Below are 16,218 nucleotides of genomic sequence, written 5' to 3'. Positions count from 1 at the left end.
GAGGCAAGCACTCTACCACTAAGCTACCTTCCCAGCCCAGTCTGAGACTCTTATCTCCAATTAACCACCAGAAAACTGGAAGTGATGATGTGGCTCAAGTGGTAGAGTACTTGCCTTGAGCTGAAGAACTCAGGGACAGAGCCCAGGCTCAGAGCTCAAGCCCTACAACTGACAAAAAAAAAAAAAAAACAACAACAAAAACCTGGGTGCCAGCGGTTCATGCCTATAATCCTAGCTACTCAGAAGGCTAAGATCTGAGAATCCTGGTTCAAAGTCAGCATAGGCAGAAAAGTTCCCATGCGTCTCCTATCACCAATTAACCACTCAAAACCAGAAGTGGCACTGTGGCTCAAAGTGGTAGAGCAGTATCCTTGAGCAAAAGAGCTCAGGGACAGTGCCTAGATGAGTTCAGGCCCCACAACCAACAACAACAGCAAAAACAAACAAACAAAAAAAACAACTAAGGGCTGGGAATGAAAAGAACTTGCCTCACATGGGCTCATGTCTAAAATCCCAGCCAAGCCGGGCACAGGTAGCTCACTCCTGTAATCGTAGCTACTCAGGAGGCTGAGATCTGAGGATCATGGTTCAAAGCCAGCCCGGGCAAGAAAGTCCGTGAAACTCTTATCTCCAATAAACCACCAGAAAACAGGAAGGGGCGCTATAGCTCAAGTGGTAAAGCACTAGCCTTGAGCTGAAGAGCTGAGGGACAGCACTCAGGCCCAGAGTTAAAGCCCCACGACCGACAAAAAAAAAAAAATCCCAGCCAGCCAAACCACAGGCAAAGATTAGGAAGATTGAGGTCTGAGATTAGTCCAGGTAGCTCAAGACCTAACTAAAAAGTAACTAAAGCAAAGAAGGGGTGTGTGGTTCAGATGGTAGTGTGCCTATTTAACACGTGCCAAGACCCTGAATCCAAATTCTAGTATCATCAAAAAAACAACAACAAAAACTTCATATATCGCTGGGCATGGTGACTGGCACTAGCAGTCAGGAAGCTAGAAAAGAGAATCACCAGTTCAAGGCCAGCCTGTTACAACAGTAACACCCTGTTTCGGAAACAAAAAAAGGAAAACTCAGGATCCCTGTCCTTTGTCATCTTTATTTACGCATAATTGTATAGGCCTATGATTCTAACACTCTGGTGTTGAAGGCAGGAGGATGAAGAATTCAAGGCCAACCACAGCAATGTATCATCATTAGCAGTATAAACCTTGGCAAGTTAAGTAACTCCATTTGCCCTGCAACTTCTGAACAGATGGCAATAAGATTAGACTACTTCTATGGTGAAGGATTAAACTTTAAGGACTAGTATCACTTATTACTTCTTGATTAGATAACATTCTGGAAATAAAACTCTATAATAAGACAGCAGCAGTGATTTAAAGTGGTAGCATGAAAACATGTTGTGCAAATTAGTGGTACAGTAAAAGCAAACTCCTTACGTACACATGTTAATGATAAATGCTATTCCCAATGTTTTCCAAGTATGCTACTGTTTGAAGTGTATTACAAACATTATTGCCCATCATTCTCACAAGAATCCTAAAGGGTAAGTAGTACTATCTAAAAGATAAAACAGCTTGCTAAAGAGTCAGGACTTGGACCCAGCTAGTACTCCTCAACTACAACACAGTGTCACTTCCCTGTTTCTGGAGCAGCTTCCTGTAATCCTCCTCTGGCTCAAGATAAAGAGACTCAACAGGTAAAAATCAAGCTGTGCCCTGCTTCTTCATTCTCTCCATTTTTAAGTTTCCTGTTGTTTCCTGTAGAGCATTGATTCAATTTTCATGCATATGTTGGATACATTATGGCACACAGCATCATGATAATCAGGACAAGAGTTCCAGCCTGTCACAGGTCTCACTTGTCATATAAAAAAGTAAGATGCCAATACACAAACGTGACAGTTTTTTTTTTGGCTTTGAATGATGTAAAATAAATCATGTATCTTATACCACCTGAAAGCTAACAAGTGCCATGTCACAAGAGCCACATGGGAACTCTAACTTAACTCTAACTTAAATCACTGCAAGGCCTTTGATAGGTTATGTGGAGGTGCCAGCAAGGTAAAGTGATTTGGTCTGCTCCTCATCTCACCGAGGGCATCTTCTCCCCCACTTTAATGGGTCAAAGAAGAGAGAAGCTGTTTACCAGCTGCAGGGTCTGCTGGTTCTAAAAAAATGTTTATGCACACCTGTTCAAGACTACAAACTCTCAGAAACATCAAGCAGTACCTGCATAGCAGAAAGACAAATCCAATTTTGAATCCTAGCTGTTAAATCTGGGCTCAAAAGACTTTTCTGTGAAATAGTAAACATACTACATAATAAATCTCCTAGCAGAATCCTTAACACAAGTAACAGGCACAATACACAATGGTCCTCATCCCTGTGGTGCTTCAAAACCCTACCTTTGGATTTAATTATTCAGCAATCCACATCACATTGAAAAACTAAAATTATCTTTAATCATTCTCCTTACTCACATAGACTGAATAGATATGAATTAAAAAACAATTTAGATTAATTCAATAAACATTTGCTGTGGTCAATAAAAATTCCAATGGTCACCAACAGTTTCTATGTTCCAGGAGGTCAAAGCCCTACTAGAACCATGGTTATTAATAAATATAGAATATGTCCTAGAGTGCTTGCCTTGAGCTGAAGAGCTGAGGGACAGCGCTCAGGCCCAGAGTTCAAGCCCCATGACCGGAAAAAAAAAAAAAGAATATATCCTATAATTAAATTGTCAAATGAAGATTTAATTCTTTAAATGAAGAGCTCTTTAAATTAACTTTTTAAATTAAGATTTACTAAATAAGCAAAAAAAAAATAGTGTTGGGAATTGTACCAGACAAACAAGTACTTCCATATATTGATGGCAGAAATGTAAAATGGTACAACTGCCCTAGAAAACTAACCATCTATAGAAAGACTTAAAAGGTATACTTTTTATTCAATTTTTAATCTATTTTATTTACATTTTTGGCACTACTGAGGTTTGAACATTTGACCCATGCCCTAAGCACCTAAGACATGTACAATTCCATTTCTAGGAATTTATTCCAAAGATAATATTGGGCAATTGGAAAATAAGATATGACAATGCCTGTCTATCAATCATTTAAAATTCCACTAGAGCAATACATATTGTTCAGTCAATAGAAGTGATAAAACCAGATCTTTATGGAAAAAGTCATGCTACATGAAATGCACCATAGTATGTTAAAAAAAAAAAAAAAGCATCCAGCCAGTAGCTCACACCTGTAATCCTACCTATTCAGGAGGCTGAGATCTGAGGATCTCAGTTCAAAGCCAGCCTAGGCAGCAAAGTCCTTAAGCCTTTTATCTCCAATTAAATCAGCAAAAAAGCCAGAAATACCTTTAAACACAAACATACAAGGGCAGTGCCCAGGTACTAGGATGGACACACACCCCTTCAAATTACAAAATATAATTTATAATTTGTTATAGTATAAAATACAAAGGATGCTGTTCGCTGGTAGCTCACACCTGTAATCCTATCTTCTCAGGAGGCTGAGATCTGAATATCAGAGTCCAAAGCTGGCTGGGGCAGGAAAGTCTGTGAGACTCTTTTTTTTTTTTTTTTGTCGGTCGTGGGGCTTGAACTCTGGGCCTGGGCGCTGTCCCTCAGCTCTTCAGCTCAAGGCGAGCACTCTACCACTTGAGCTACAGCGCCACTTCCGGTTTTCTGGTGGTTTATTGGAGATCGGAGTCTCACGGTCTCTCCTGCCCGGGCTGGCTTTGAACCGCGATCCTCAGATCTCAGCCTCCTGAGTAGCTAGGATTACAGGCGTGAGCCACCAGCACCAGGCTAGTCTGTGAGACTCTTATCTTCAATTAACCACCAGAAAACTGTGGCTCAAGTTGTAGAATGCTCGCCTTTAACTCAAGAGCTCAGGGGCAATGCCCAGGCCCAGAGTTTAAGCGCCACAACCACACCAAAAAAAAGACAAACAACAAAAAAAAAATAGCATCAACTAATTAAACTAAAGTATAATTCAGTTAATAAAAATGGTTCTCACAAGTCATCAAATTTCGATGATCATCAAACTCAGCTACAACAGGGCTAATAGTTTCAAACTGAACACTATTTAACACACCAGCACTGGTGGCTCACTCCTGTAATTCCAGATACTCAGGAGTCTGAGGCTGAGATCTGAGGATTGTGGTTCAAAGCCAGCCAGGGCAGGAAAGTACATGAGACTCTCATCTACAATTAACCACCAAAAAGTCAGAAGTGGAGCTGTGGGTCAAGTGATAGAGTGCTAACCTTGAGCATGAAAGCTCAGGAACAGTGCCCAAGTCCTGAGTTCACTGCCCCTACCAATATGATGGCCACGCTGCTTGGGAGGCTGTGTGAGGAGCATTGCATTTCAAGGCCAGAACAGGCAAAACTTAGAGCAACTTTACCTCAAAGACACATCAGGTATACTGACATGTCCTTATAGTCCCAATTATTCAGCAAAAGAAGGTAGGAGAATCAAGGTCTAAGACCACGCCAGGCAAGAGTGCAAGTCTCTGTGTCTAACAGAAATGAAAAGCACAACAATGGGAAAGGGGCAATACATGACTTAAATAGTGCATTATTTGCCTAACAAATAAGTGCAAGGCTGAGTTCAATCCCTAGTACTGCCAAATATACATACCTACTAACATAAAAAACACCAAACAGAAACAGAAAACTATGCCCTCCATTGATAGCTATGTTACTTCTCTGAAATGATCTCTAGTTTCATTGTGTTTGTATGTATATATATATATATATACGTATATATATATATATATATGTATATATATATATATATATATACGTATATATATATATATATGTATATATATATATATATATATATATATGTATCTTGAGGTTTCCTACTTCCAATAACTTGATAGAAGCTAGTTTTGATTTTTGGGTTTTTGTTTGTTTTTTAGAAGCTAGTTTTGTTTCTGAGCTTAAAAAGCCATTTCCAACACATATTACACTGATACTCGATATTCAACATTGTGTAAAACTTTTTTTTTGGGGGGGGGGGGAGGAGACTGCACAGTACCCTGAGTTAATAATACCTTCGGGGGCTGGGAAGGTAGCTCAGTGGTAGAGTGCTTGCCTTGCATGCATGAGGCCCTGGGTTCAATTCCTCAGCACCGCATAAGCAGAAAAAAAAAAGCCGGAAGTGGCACTGTGGCTCAAGTGGTAGAGTGCTAGCCTTGAGCTGAAGAGCTGAGGGACAGCGCCCAGGCCCAGAGTTCAGGTCCCACGACCGGACCCAAAATAATGGCACAAACAATGAAGAGACTGTAGATTTCTTTCCTGGATGTAATTGAACAGCTCAGCCTAATTGCATTATACCTTACAATACTTTAAAAAAAACTTTAACACAAGATTTAAAATTTAAAAATACAGAATGTCAGATTTAATGAAAGATTTGGGGAACACTAAATCCTAATATTTTAATTTGCAAGTGAGAAAGATGAGGCTTAGATGACTCTAAAGGGGCAGTTAGTTTTAGTAACTGACACTGCCTGCCAATCAGAAACTTATATTGCTGTCTTATATGTAATGCTAACATTGGAGGCAGTGACTACATATGTATCTTACTTGACAATGACTCCAACTAATCTATATTGCTGAGTTGTTTTGTGCTAACTCAGGAATATTAGATACAATTCTTTAGTAACTGCTAACCCCCATCTTATTTTTCGTGGGGTGGGGGGGAGCAGCAGCATATAGAGTAAGAGTACTCTCTCTGGATGAGGCTGCACTATTTTGAATCCTGATTTTGTCTCTGACTGTGTAACTTACAGCAATTTACCTAACACTTTGTCTATTTGCTGATCTTTATGGTGATAAGAATATACAAGCAATCCTTACATGACTAATATATGTAAGTGAATTACGTTAGAGGGTATCAATATTTTCCTTAGGAGTTTTGTTATCAATCATGAGAAAGTAATCAAGATATGGAGAAACTGCACTTAAATGTAGATCTTAAAGCTGGGCACAGGTGGCTCATGCCTATAATCCTAGCTATTCAGGAGGCTAAGATCTGAGGATTGTGGTTCAAAGCCAGCCTGGGCAGGAAACTCCATGAAACTCTACCTCTAACAAACTACTCAAAGGGGGGAAAAAAAGCCGGAAGTGGCATTGTGGCTCAGGTGGTAGAGTGCTCACCTTAAGCAAAAGAAGCTCAGGGGCAGTGCTCACACCCAGAGTTCAAGCCCCAGGACCAGAAAAAAAAAGTAGCTATTAAAATATATAGGGGGGCTGGGAAGGTGACTCAGTGGTAGAGCACTTGCCTTGTATGCATGAGGCCCTGTGTTCAATTCCTTAGCACCACATAAGCAGAAAAAAAAAGCCGGAAGTGGCGCTGTGACTCAAGTGGTAGAGCGCTAGCCTTGAGCTGAAGAGCTGAGGGACAGGGCCCATGCCCAGAGTTCAGGCCCCATGACCAGACCCAAAAAGTAAAAATAAATAAATAAAATATATAGGGGGAAGAAAAAAAGGAGAGGAAACTGTGGGATGAAGAGGATCAAAGACATATTACATACATATATATATGTATATATAAATACATATTCTAATGAAACCTATCAAGTGCTATTTGAAAAAATGGAAGGGAGATGAGAAAGGGAAATAAGGTGAAGAGTTGAACTGTTCAAGCACACTGTGTGCATGTATGGAAAATCACAATGAAGTTCCCTCATATTACAAACCCAAAAATAAAATTCAAAACTGTATAATCAATTGAAGAAAAAAACAAAGGTGTATTAATATTAATTCTTAGACATCGTCTTGGGCCACCACACCATGACATTTTTTATCAACATGCAGTTGTACATATTTTGGAGTGCAGTGTGAGTTTGATACATGTATATAGTGCGACCTGATTAAATCAAGGTCACAAACATTTCTATTCTCTCAAGTTGCTCCTGTAGTCCCAGCTACTGAGACAGCAAAGATAGGAGGATCTCTTGAGCCTAAAAGCTCGAGACCAGCATGGGCAACATAGTAAAACCCTGTCTCTTTAAAAACTAAAATTACCTGGGCTTGGAAGGTAGTTTAATGGTAGAGTGCTTGCCTTGCATATATGAGGCCCTGGGTTCAATTCCTCAGTATCACATAAACAGAAAAAGCCAGAAGTGGCCCTGTGGCTTAAGTTGTAGAGCTCTAGCCTTGAGCTGAAGAGCTGAGGGACAGTGCCCAGGCCCAGAGTTCAAGCCCCACGACCAACAAAAAAAAAAAAAACAACTAAAATTACTGTCACCCCACTGTACTGTAGAAAATTAACTATAGCACACTTCTAACTTTTTTTATTTTCAGATACAAAGGCTTAAATTCAGGGCCAGGGCACTCTCCCTTAGTTTTTCTCTCAAGGCTGGCACAATACCACGTGAGCCACAGTTCCACTTCTAGTTTTCATTTTGCTGGTTAAAGTGTTTCATTGACTTCGCTGCCTTGTCTGGCTCCTCAGATCTGTCTCGAGTAGCTAGGATTAGAGGAATGAGCCACTAATGCTCAGCCTCTCTCTCTCTCTCTCTCTCTCTCTCTCTCTCTCTCTCTCTCTCTCTCTCTCTTCCTTCCTTCTTTCCTTCCTTCCTTCCTTTCTTCCTGTTGTTGTTTTGAGACAGTCTTCCTGTATAGCCCAGGCAGTTAAATAACAGTCCTTACAGGGTAATTTATGAATTAGACCCTACTTAAAATACATGCATAAGAAGCTTACTTTTAGTATTTAAAACAAACTTTACTGAAACCTATATAAAAGGGCTTTCTTTCAAGGAAGATTATCTAAAACTCACAAAGGCCTTGGGTTCCTTCCCCAGTGGAAGAATAAAAGGAAGGAGAGAGGAACGTTGTTTAAACACTAATATTTATTTATTTAGGGTCCCATCGTGGGGACTTAACTCTGGGCCTAGGCGCTGTCCCTCAGCTCTTCAGCTCAAGGCTAGCACTCTACCACTTGAGCCACAGCACCACTTCTGGCTTTTTTCTTTTTTGCTTATGTGGTGCTGAGGAATCGAACCCAGGGCCTCATGCATGCAAGGCAAGCGCTCTACCACTGAGCCACCTTCCCAGCCCCTACACACTAATATTTAAAGTCTTTCTGTTTATCACTAGTAGTCAGATCTAGATAAATTAAATAACTGCTTAGGTATGTCAAGATCCTCCTGTCTCAGCCTCCCAAGTGCTGGGAATACAGTTGAACTGTCCATAAAAATAATTACTTGTACTTAGGTCAAAGACTACTGAGAAGAAAGAGTTTTGTACCTGACACTCTCTCCCTTGTACAACTTCTATTATGCTCTGTGGCACATCAGAGCAACAGAACATAGGGCCTTATAGCAGTCATGACTCTGGAAAATTCACTTAACAAGTCTCTAAAGTTCATTATCTTAGCTATAAATTGGTGTTACCCATCCACTTTGCACATTACATGAAGGGAAAAAGGAGACAAAATAAGATCTGCACAAAATTACTCTCATTATAAACTCATGTCCAAGCCAGGTGCCAGTACCTCACACCTGTAATCCTAGCTACTCAGGAGGCTGAGATCTGAAGATCATGGTTCAAAGCCAGTGCAGGCAGGAAAAGCCATGAAACTCTCATCTCCAATAAAGCATCAGAAAACTAAAAATGGTACTGTGGCTCAAGTGGTAGAGCACTAGCTTTGAGCTGAAGAGCTGAGGGACAGCACTCAGGTCCAGAGTTCAAGCCTCATGCCTGACAAATAAACAAACAAACAAACAAAAATGTCCATACACGCATTTCTGGTCTACACTTCTTTCTTCCGTTGGAACTAAGGTCATGCAGCAAGCTAAGTTAAATTGTGGTATATGTGCAGTTGAAACACAATCCTGTATCATTCCTAGTGTACTAGATTGTTTCTGGAAATACAAACCTTCTTTTATTCTCAGATTTGGTTTTCTGAATATGGGATTCCAAAGATCACTATTATTCATGGAAGACATATTAAGGTCAACCATCTCCCCGTACCTGGAACCCTCACACTCCTAACAGGAAAACCACAATCCCTACTGTTTATTTCTGCCAGCACAAATGCTGACATAATATGTGATGGTAAATATCTCAAGGAATATTTACAGAGAAATTTTAGAAAATTAACCTTATTTATATATCATCAGTATAAAAAATATGCTTCTCTGACACTCTGAAAATATTACAGGATGGAATTGGAGAAACCCTAGGTCTCCTTGGCACAGGCCGAAATTTTCTTAATAGAGACCCGGAAATACAACAAATCAAAGAAAGGTTGAACAAATGGGATTGCATGAAGTTGCAGAGCTTCTGCATGGCAAAGGACATAGCTAGCAAGATCAATAGAAAGCCCATGGATTGGGAGAAGATCTTCACTAGTCATACAACAGACAAGGGCCTCATATCTAAAATATACTTGGAACTCAAAAAATTAAATCCCCCAATTACAAATCCTCAAAGAAACAACTGCCCAATAAATAAGTGGGCTAAAGACTTAAAGAGAAACTTCTCTGAAGAAGAAATAAGAATGGCCAATAGACACATGAAGAAATGCTCAACCTCCCTAGCCATAAAAGAAATGCAAATCAAAACAACATTGAGATACCACCTCACCCCAGTTAGAATGGCAAAAATCAAGAACACTAATAACAACAGATGCTGGAGGGGATGTAGACAGAAGGGAACCTTACTGCATTGTTGGTGGGAGTGTAAACTTGTTCAACTACTTTAGGAAGTAGTATGGAGGTTCCTCAAAAGACTCCACGTAGAGCTCCCCTATGACCCAGCAATCCCACTTTTGGGCATTTACCCAAATGCTTACAAATGCTTACACTAAAGCTACCAGCACGACTATGTTTATTGCAGCACTATTTACTATAGCTAAGATATGGAACCAACCCAGATGCCCTTCAGTAGATGAATGGATCAAGAAAATGTGGTATATATACACAATGGAATTCTATGCTTCCATCAGAAAGAATGACATTGCCCCATTTGTTAGGAAATGGAAAGACTTGGAAAAAAATCATATCAAGTGAAGTAAGCCAGGCCCAAAGAAACATAGGTCCCATGGTTTCCCTTATTTGCAATATCTAGTGTATGTCTGAGTCAAGCAGAAAAGGTCAGATAAGGTGATGTTAGGGAAATGAACCCTAAGATATGTATTCAATTTTTTTTTCTTTCATACGATTGTTTCTAACACATTTATAAGATTATTTGTTTGTTGCTTTGTATGTCCCTCCCCCACAGTATAACCCCTGCTTTCACTGTATTTGATGTCCATATAATTTGTGGAGGGGAAGGGGAAAAACAAATCGTTTAAATAGTGATACAGGTGGACCCATTGCAACAATGAGATGTACAAGTCGTTATGTCGAAAACAAACTTTACAACTTTGGGGGGGGGAGCGGGGAGGATTGGGTGGGGGGGGGTAGGGAGAGGATGGGAAGGGATGGGAAGGGGAAACAAAGGAGGATGCTTGATAATGCTTGATAAGAAATGTACTCATTATCTTGCCCATGTAATTGTAACCCTTCTGTACAGTATTTTCACAATTAAAAAATATATATATATATATATGCTTCTCCAAAGCTGGAAGAAAAGCTTCCTCCAAAGCTAAAACTTCATGAAAAGTACTGAAAGTATTATATTTCTGCCTTATATAACTCGACACCAGCTAGAGCTTTCTGAACAATTAAGTTCATAAAAAGAAATTAAAAAGGGGAAATTTAATCTATTCTAAGTATGGAGGAGCAAAGGAGTCTGAGCTTCTAAGTACACTTAGTCTTTATGTTTGACCCAGTGTCAAAGAGTACTTAAAAAAAAATAAACACGGACAACCCCAGTGCACATTATGTACCAAGAAATAAACAAAAAGTGTCACCGTTGCTTTCACCACAAACGATCCCTAACCATCCATATAATACCCTATGCACAACAATAATGGTAGGGAATTTATAAAATGAAAAAAAAAAACCTAATCAATGAGTAAAAAAAAAAAAAGGTAAACCCAAGGTGTACTGGCACAAAGGGAAAAAAATCATCATTCTTATCTTCACAATGACAGTGTCTGCTGTCTTATTTAACTTGGAGTAATTAAACTACAATCAGTGACATCATAGAGTCTTAAGTCCATTTTATTTAGCAATCTATAATTAACATTTTCTGGAACTTCTCTTCTACTTTGGGGTTTTGGTTGTTGTTGTTTTTTTTTTTGCTTTTGGATCCTAATTTGTCTTATCAATATCAGTTATGTAAGCACTAATTCAAAATTGTAAAGAGTTCTGATAAATTTAGATAAGATAAATCCATCACAAAATCATAGCATCATCTTCATTTTACAACTATTAAATCATTTAATCTTTCCCAGAATCCCGAGGCAAACATTATTATTTTTACATTTTCATAAAAGATGAAGGAAAAAAAATTGCAGTTTACAGATAGCACAAGACTTGCTTAAGATCATAGGGCTTGTGACAGGGCCTTAACTCAAATCCAGGCTAATCCAAAGCACTAGGTGCTTTTGATCACATTACAAAGGAAGGTACAAAGCTAATTTTTCAACTAGCTCTCCATCATTTTACAGATATGTATTCTATACGCCAGTAGCAGTTCACAAAAAAGAAGTAATATCTTTCTAATCACTCCTATTAATGTGGACTCTGTCAAGTAGCATGTCTTTGTTTTTGTTTTTTGCTTTCAGATGTATAGAAAAAAGTCTTCAGATATCAATAGTCATGCTTTAAAATATGTATTTCATGAGCAAAACTCCAGTATCTTGCATGCAAAAAAATAAAGAAATTTTGCCTGTATAAATGATTCAGGAGCTGAACCTGAAAAGCTGTGAGCCTGAAGTAATTCTCCCTAGATAAACCCTCTCCACACCCACACCCACCCCCAGTCAATAAAGACAACAACACAACGGAGAACTGAGGAGGTACAAAATAAGGAAAACTGAGACATTCGGCCATTTCTCATTATGCTATCCATCAGGCGGATGAACGAAACTAGAACGGTGTACCACACAGACCCTTCCAAAATTCATGACAGCCAAAAAGGCCATTGCAACAGAGGCACACCGCAAGCCCTCCCCCCAAAAGAACGCTGCATCTAATAAGGACCACGTATCCCGACCACCAGTCAATTTACAGTCAGCAATTAAATATTAACGACATGCTGTTGGCCCGAGAGCGCTCATCGAGAGCCTCCCTGGCCGACTTCTGTTAAGAAAGAAAAAGACTGTCCTCGTTTTCTAGGGGGCCACTGAGCATGCCCCGCGGGTGGGCTGCCCATTCCGTCTCTCCCAGGGAAGGCGGACGGGCCGCCCTCCGCACCCCTGGGAGCCGAGGCCTGAGGGTGGCCGGGTGTCCTTTTCCCCCTCCCAGCTGTCAGCGACAGGTCGGGAGGCGGGGCGCGGCCGGCTGGGCCGGGCTGGACCGCGCCGGGTCGTCCGCACAAAAGAAGGGGAGCGAGCGAGCCGGTAGGAGGACCGGCCCCCGAGCCGGGGTGGTTCGGGGTGGGGCCGGGAGAGGTGGGGGGCGCTTACCCAGCAGCAGCACGTTCTTTCCCGCCGGGAGCTTGGAGCGCGAGCGCGTGGAGACCTCGCTGAGGATGCAGGACCTAACGGGGAGCAAGGCGCAGGCTGAGGCCGGGGACCGGGGCGCGGCGGCGGGTCCGGCGGCCGAGCACGCAGCGGCCGGCCCGGCACGCGCGCGCGCGCTCGGGGATCCCGGACACGTCCGCCGAGCGGGGAGAACCCACGGGGACCCGGGAGGGGTGGGGTGGTTACCAAAGATTCTGCCCGTCCTCGTCGTCGCCCGCTGCGGCGCCGCCACTGCCCGACGCCAGCTCGTGGGCCAGGGGGCCGCCAGAGTAAGCTGCGCCAAGTCCCGGCGGAGAGGAACCGAACGAGCCTACCCGCCCCACAGCCGCCATCTTGATCGGGAATCACACCACTCCCAGCCGGGCTGAATGACCAAGGCGGCGGCGGCGGCGGTGGCGGCAGCGGCGGCAGCAGGGGGAACCCGGATACGGTCGCTCGCCGAACGGAGAGGGTGGAGCCTGTAGGGGCGGGGCTGGCGGGTCGCTCGGCGCATGCGCCGCTCTGCCGCAGGGTTGCGCTTGCGCGGGGGGGGGGGGGGGGGCATTCCCGTTCCGTAGGTGCTTTGATGTGGAAGCGCGTCCCTCCGGGCTCCGGCAGCCGCCCGTGCGGCGGGGCGGGCAGGTTGTGTCAGGTGAGCGGCGTTGGGTCCCACCCTTCAGTCCAGTCGGGAATTCCTGCAGTCTGTCACCGTGGCCCTCCACTATTAGCGCGGGGGGGTCTGCCTCACCCAAGGTAGACCCGACCGGTAACGGCGTACCGGTGCTCCTGGGTTTCTGGGCTCCCCCGCTCCCCGCCTCTGGGTTCACTGGTGGCGACACGCCTCCCAGAGCTCGCTTCGGGTGGTCGTGTTTAGTCTGAGATGCTCCGCGAGAGATTGGAAACGGCCGGTTCGCCCCCCGGTTTATTGCAAGCCTGCAGGACCGGAGAACCGAAGCTAGCTTCCGGGAACTCTTCCGATTAGACCGTAGCTGGCACGGGCACCGAGCACCTGGGCCCCCAGCACCCTTTGTCCGGCCTGCGTAGCTCCTGAAGATCCCTGGCTAACGCGCCCTGCGGGACGCGGCGGCGCGGTGAGAAAGCACACCGCACAATACGGTCGGCTGTACTTTAACACTGCAGTTAGAAGTCTGGAAGCATCGTCTGAGTTCAGGGCCAGCTTGGCCAGTACACTGGTCAGGTAGCCTTAGGCGCCTCTCTTGAGTCTCCAGAAGGTTTTTATCTGGAAGATCAGGGGGGAAAAGAAAGAATAACATTTGTGTAAAAGGCTTGGAGCTAGGATTAGAAAATCTCAGGTATGCCAAACAGTTCATCACTAATGACCATTTTTCCTTGACCTTTCAAAGTTTTAACATCTGGGTCTGGGAAGGTGGCTCAGTGATGGCTCAGCATGCCTGAGGCCCTGGGTTCGATTCCTCAGCACCACATAAGCAGAAAAAAAAAGCCGGAAATGGCACTGTGGCTCAAGTGGTAGAGTGCTAGCCTTGAGCTGAAGAGCTGAGGGACAGCGCCCAGGCCCAGAGTTCAGGCCCCGCAACCAAAAAAACAAAACAAAACAAAAAAAACTTACCATCTGGCCAAACTCCTGCAGCTAAAATTCTTCATTTTGTTACGATTAAGGAAGGAACCAAACCCCCCTCTCCCCGCTTCACCCCTCACCCCCTTGCAGTCAGTCCTGGGCTTTTCTGTGTTGCCAAGTACTCTGGGAATCCCCCAAGTCACTGATTTCCCTCCGTGATTTTTTTTTTCCTCAGAGCATTTCTCCCTCAATATCGTTCATATGCAGAGTTGCTATTCCATTTGGTATTGGCTTGTTCTGAGGAGTTTTCACGTTTATCATAGTTACCTTTGACTTTAAGATACCCAAGTACACACTTTAAGCTGAGGTCAAAGTTGGATTTCTGTGGTTTTATAATATCCCTATCCAGCATTCTTCTATGGCTGATAAAAAAAAATTGTAATTTATGAATGTCTAGGATATGCCAGTATTTTTTGTGGTGACATGCTGTTTTCATCCTTTGAAAGTGCAGCAAAATTAGGTAATCTACCCCAGAACACATAGAGCAGAGGCTTATTCATAAGATTTTGGCTTCTCTGTCAAATGCTATAGGTCAAATCATGTTAAAATAAATGCCCTGAAAACTAGGTGCCATTATGGAAAACGGCTTCTGTGAAAATCTCTACAAGAATAGAGAGAGAACTTATGTAAGAAAGCTATAAAAGGAAAGACTTTAAAAAAAGAAAAAAGAAAAGACTCAGCACTCCCTTGGAAATTTTGTTTCATAAATCCTATTCAGTATTAAAGTACTGTAGTTCTCATATTGTGATTACTTTTTCTTGCCCAATTTTTAATTTTATTGTGAAAATACTGTACAGAGGGATTACAGTTACATGAGCAAGGTAATGAGGACATTTCATTTCTTATCAAGCATGGTTGCCTCCTCCTTTGTTTTTCCCCTACCATCCCTTCCCTCCCACCTTCACAACTACACTCCCTCCTCCTCCTCCTCCGCCCAATTTTTATATCTAAAGTCAACAGCTATTTTATTTTTAACAACTACCTTATTCTTCAGTTACATAGATATCTCTGCCATTAATTCTAACTGGTTCTCAAATTCTTGTGACAGTTATGTAAAACTCCTAATTGAGTATTCAGTCTAATAACTTTATCTCCTTTCTGGCCAGCCCTAATCTGAATTGGTTGCTCTGTATTCCAAGATCCTATCTCTTACTTATTTATGTATATATGTATATATGTCAGTCATGGGGCTTGATCTCTGGGCCTGGGCACTGTCCCTGAACACACTGTCCCTGAACTTTGACACTCAAGGCTAGCACTCTACTACTTTGAGCCACAACACCACTTCGGGTTTTCTGGGAGTCAATCAGAGATGAATCTCACGGACTTTCCTGCCCTGGCTGGCTTTGAACTGTGATCTTCAGATCTCACCCTCCTGAGTACCTAGGATTACAGGTGTTAGCCACCAGCACCCAGCTTAGTTCCTTATTTTAGTGGAGAACTTCCAACAATTTTATGAGACAAGTTACATGTAAATTTTTAGGGACCTGCTCAGTCAGAGCCCAGTCAAGAAAAAGATAACATCCTTAAGTGTTTTCTGGAACATTGTTAAGAGAAGAGACTAGCAATAGCAGGAACTATGGACCTGAAGAAAAAAAAGGAAGGTCTGTTCTCTAGAAACCAGAGAGCAGGAGCCATAGGAAAGAGATGTCCAGCAACATCTGCAACCATCAGCAAAATAACACAGCACCAACCTCTCTTTATACCCACTGGCCTCCTGTCAGTGTTGCATTTAGACCAGACCCAACAGAAGAAGGGCATGAAAAACCAAGTGAAGCAATTCAGACAGGTCTAGCTTCGAGACAAAGGAGAACAGAGGAAGAACTGGAAGGGCAAACAAAAGGTCCAGCACACCTTGTACATTTGAAAGTAAATTTAATCTACCCTTACTAAATGTAGAAGTCAGGTTGCAGATGATCTTTACTTGAGTTTTTAAAAGCTTTCATCTCTCATGTGTTGGCTTTTAATGTTGCCATTGAGAAGTCCAATCTGATTCTTAATCTTGAACTATGTATTCTCT

The 16,218-nt window shown here is 42.6% G+C and overlaps 1 protein-coding gene across 1 annotated transcript in view; it reads right to left on the bottom strand.

Moving 5' to 3' along the window:
- The window catches only part of Dync1li1 (dynein cytoplasmic 1 light intermediate chain 1), a 56,994-nt gene extending 43,949 nt beyond the window's left edge, over positions 1-13,045 (bottom strand). Inside the window, exons 1-2 of the mRNA XM_042666492.1 lie at positions 12,809-13,045; positions 12,566-12,639 (exon numbers count right to left, since the gene is read on the bottom strand). Coding sequence (XP_042522426.1) covers positions 12,566-12,639; positions 12,809-12,954 — 220 coding nt within the window. The 5' untranslated portion in view covers positions 12,955-13,045. The remainder of the gene's footprint in view (positions 1-12,565; positions 12,640-12,808) is intronic.
- Between the last annotated feature and the right edge of the window lie 3,173 nt (positions 13,046-16,218).

This window comes from Dipodomys spectabilis, unplaced genomic scaffold (genome assembly GCF_019054845.1).
Source record: "Dipodomys spectabilis isolate Male_0828 unplaced genomic scaffold, ASM1905484v1 ptg000365l, whole genome shotgun sequence".
NCBI classification, from domain to species: domain Eukaryota; kingdom Metazoa; phylum Chordata; class Mammalia; order Rodentia; family Heteromyidae; genus Dipodomys; species Dipodomys spectabilis.
This window is presented reverse-complemented; position numbering and strand designations above follow the sequence as displayed.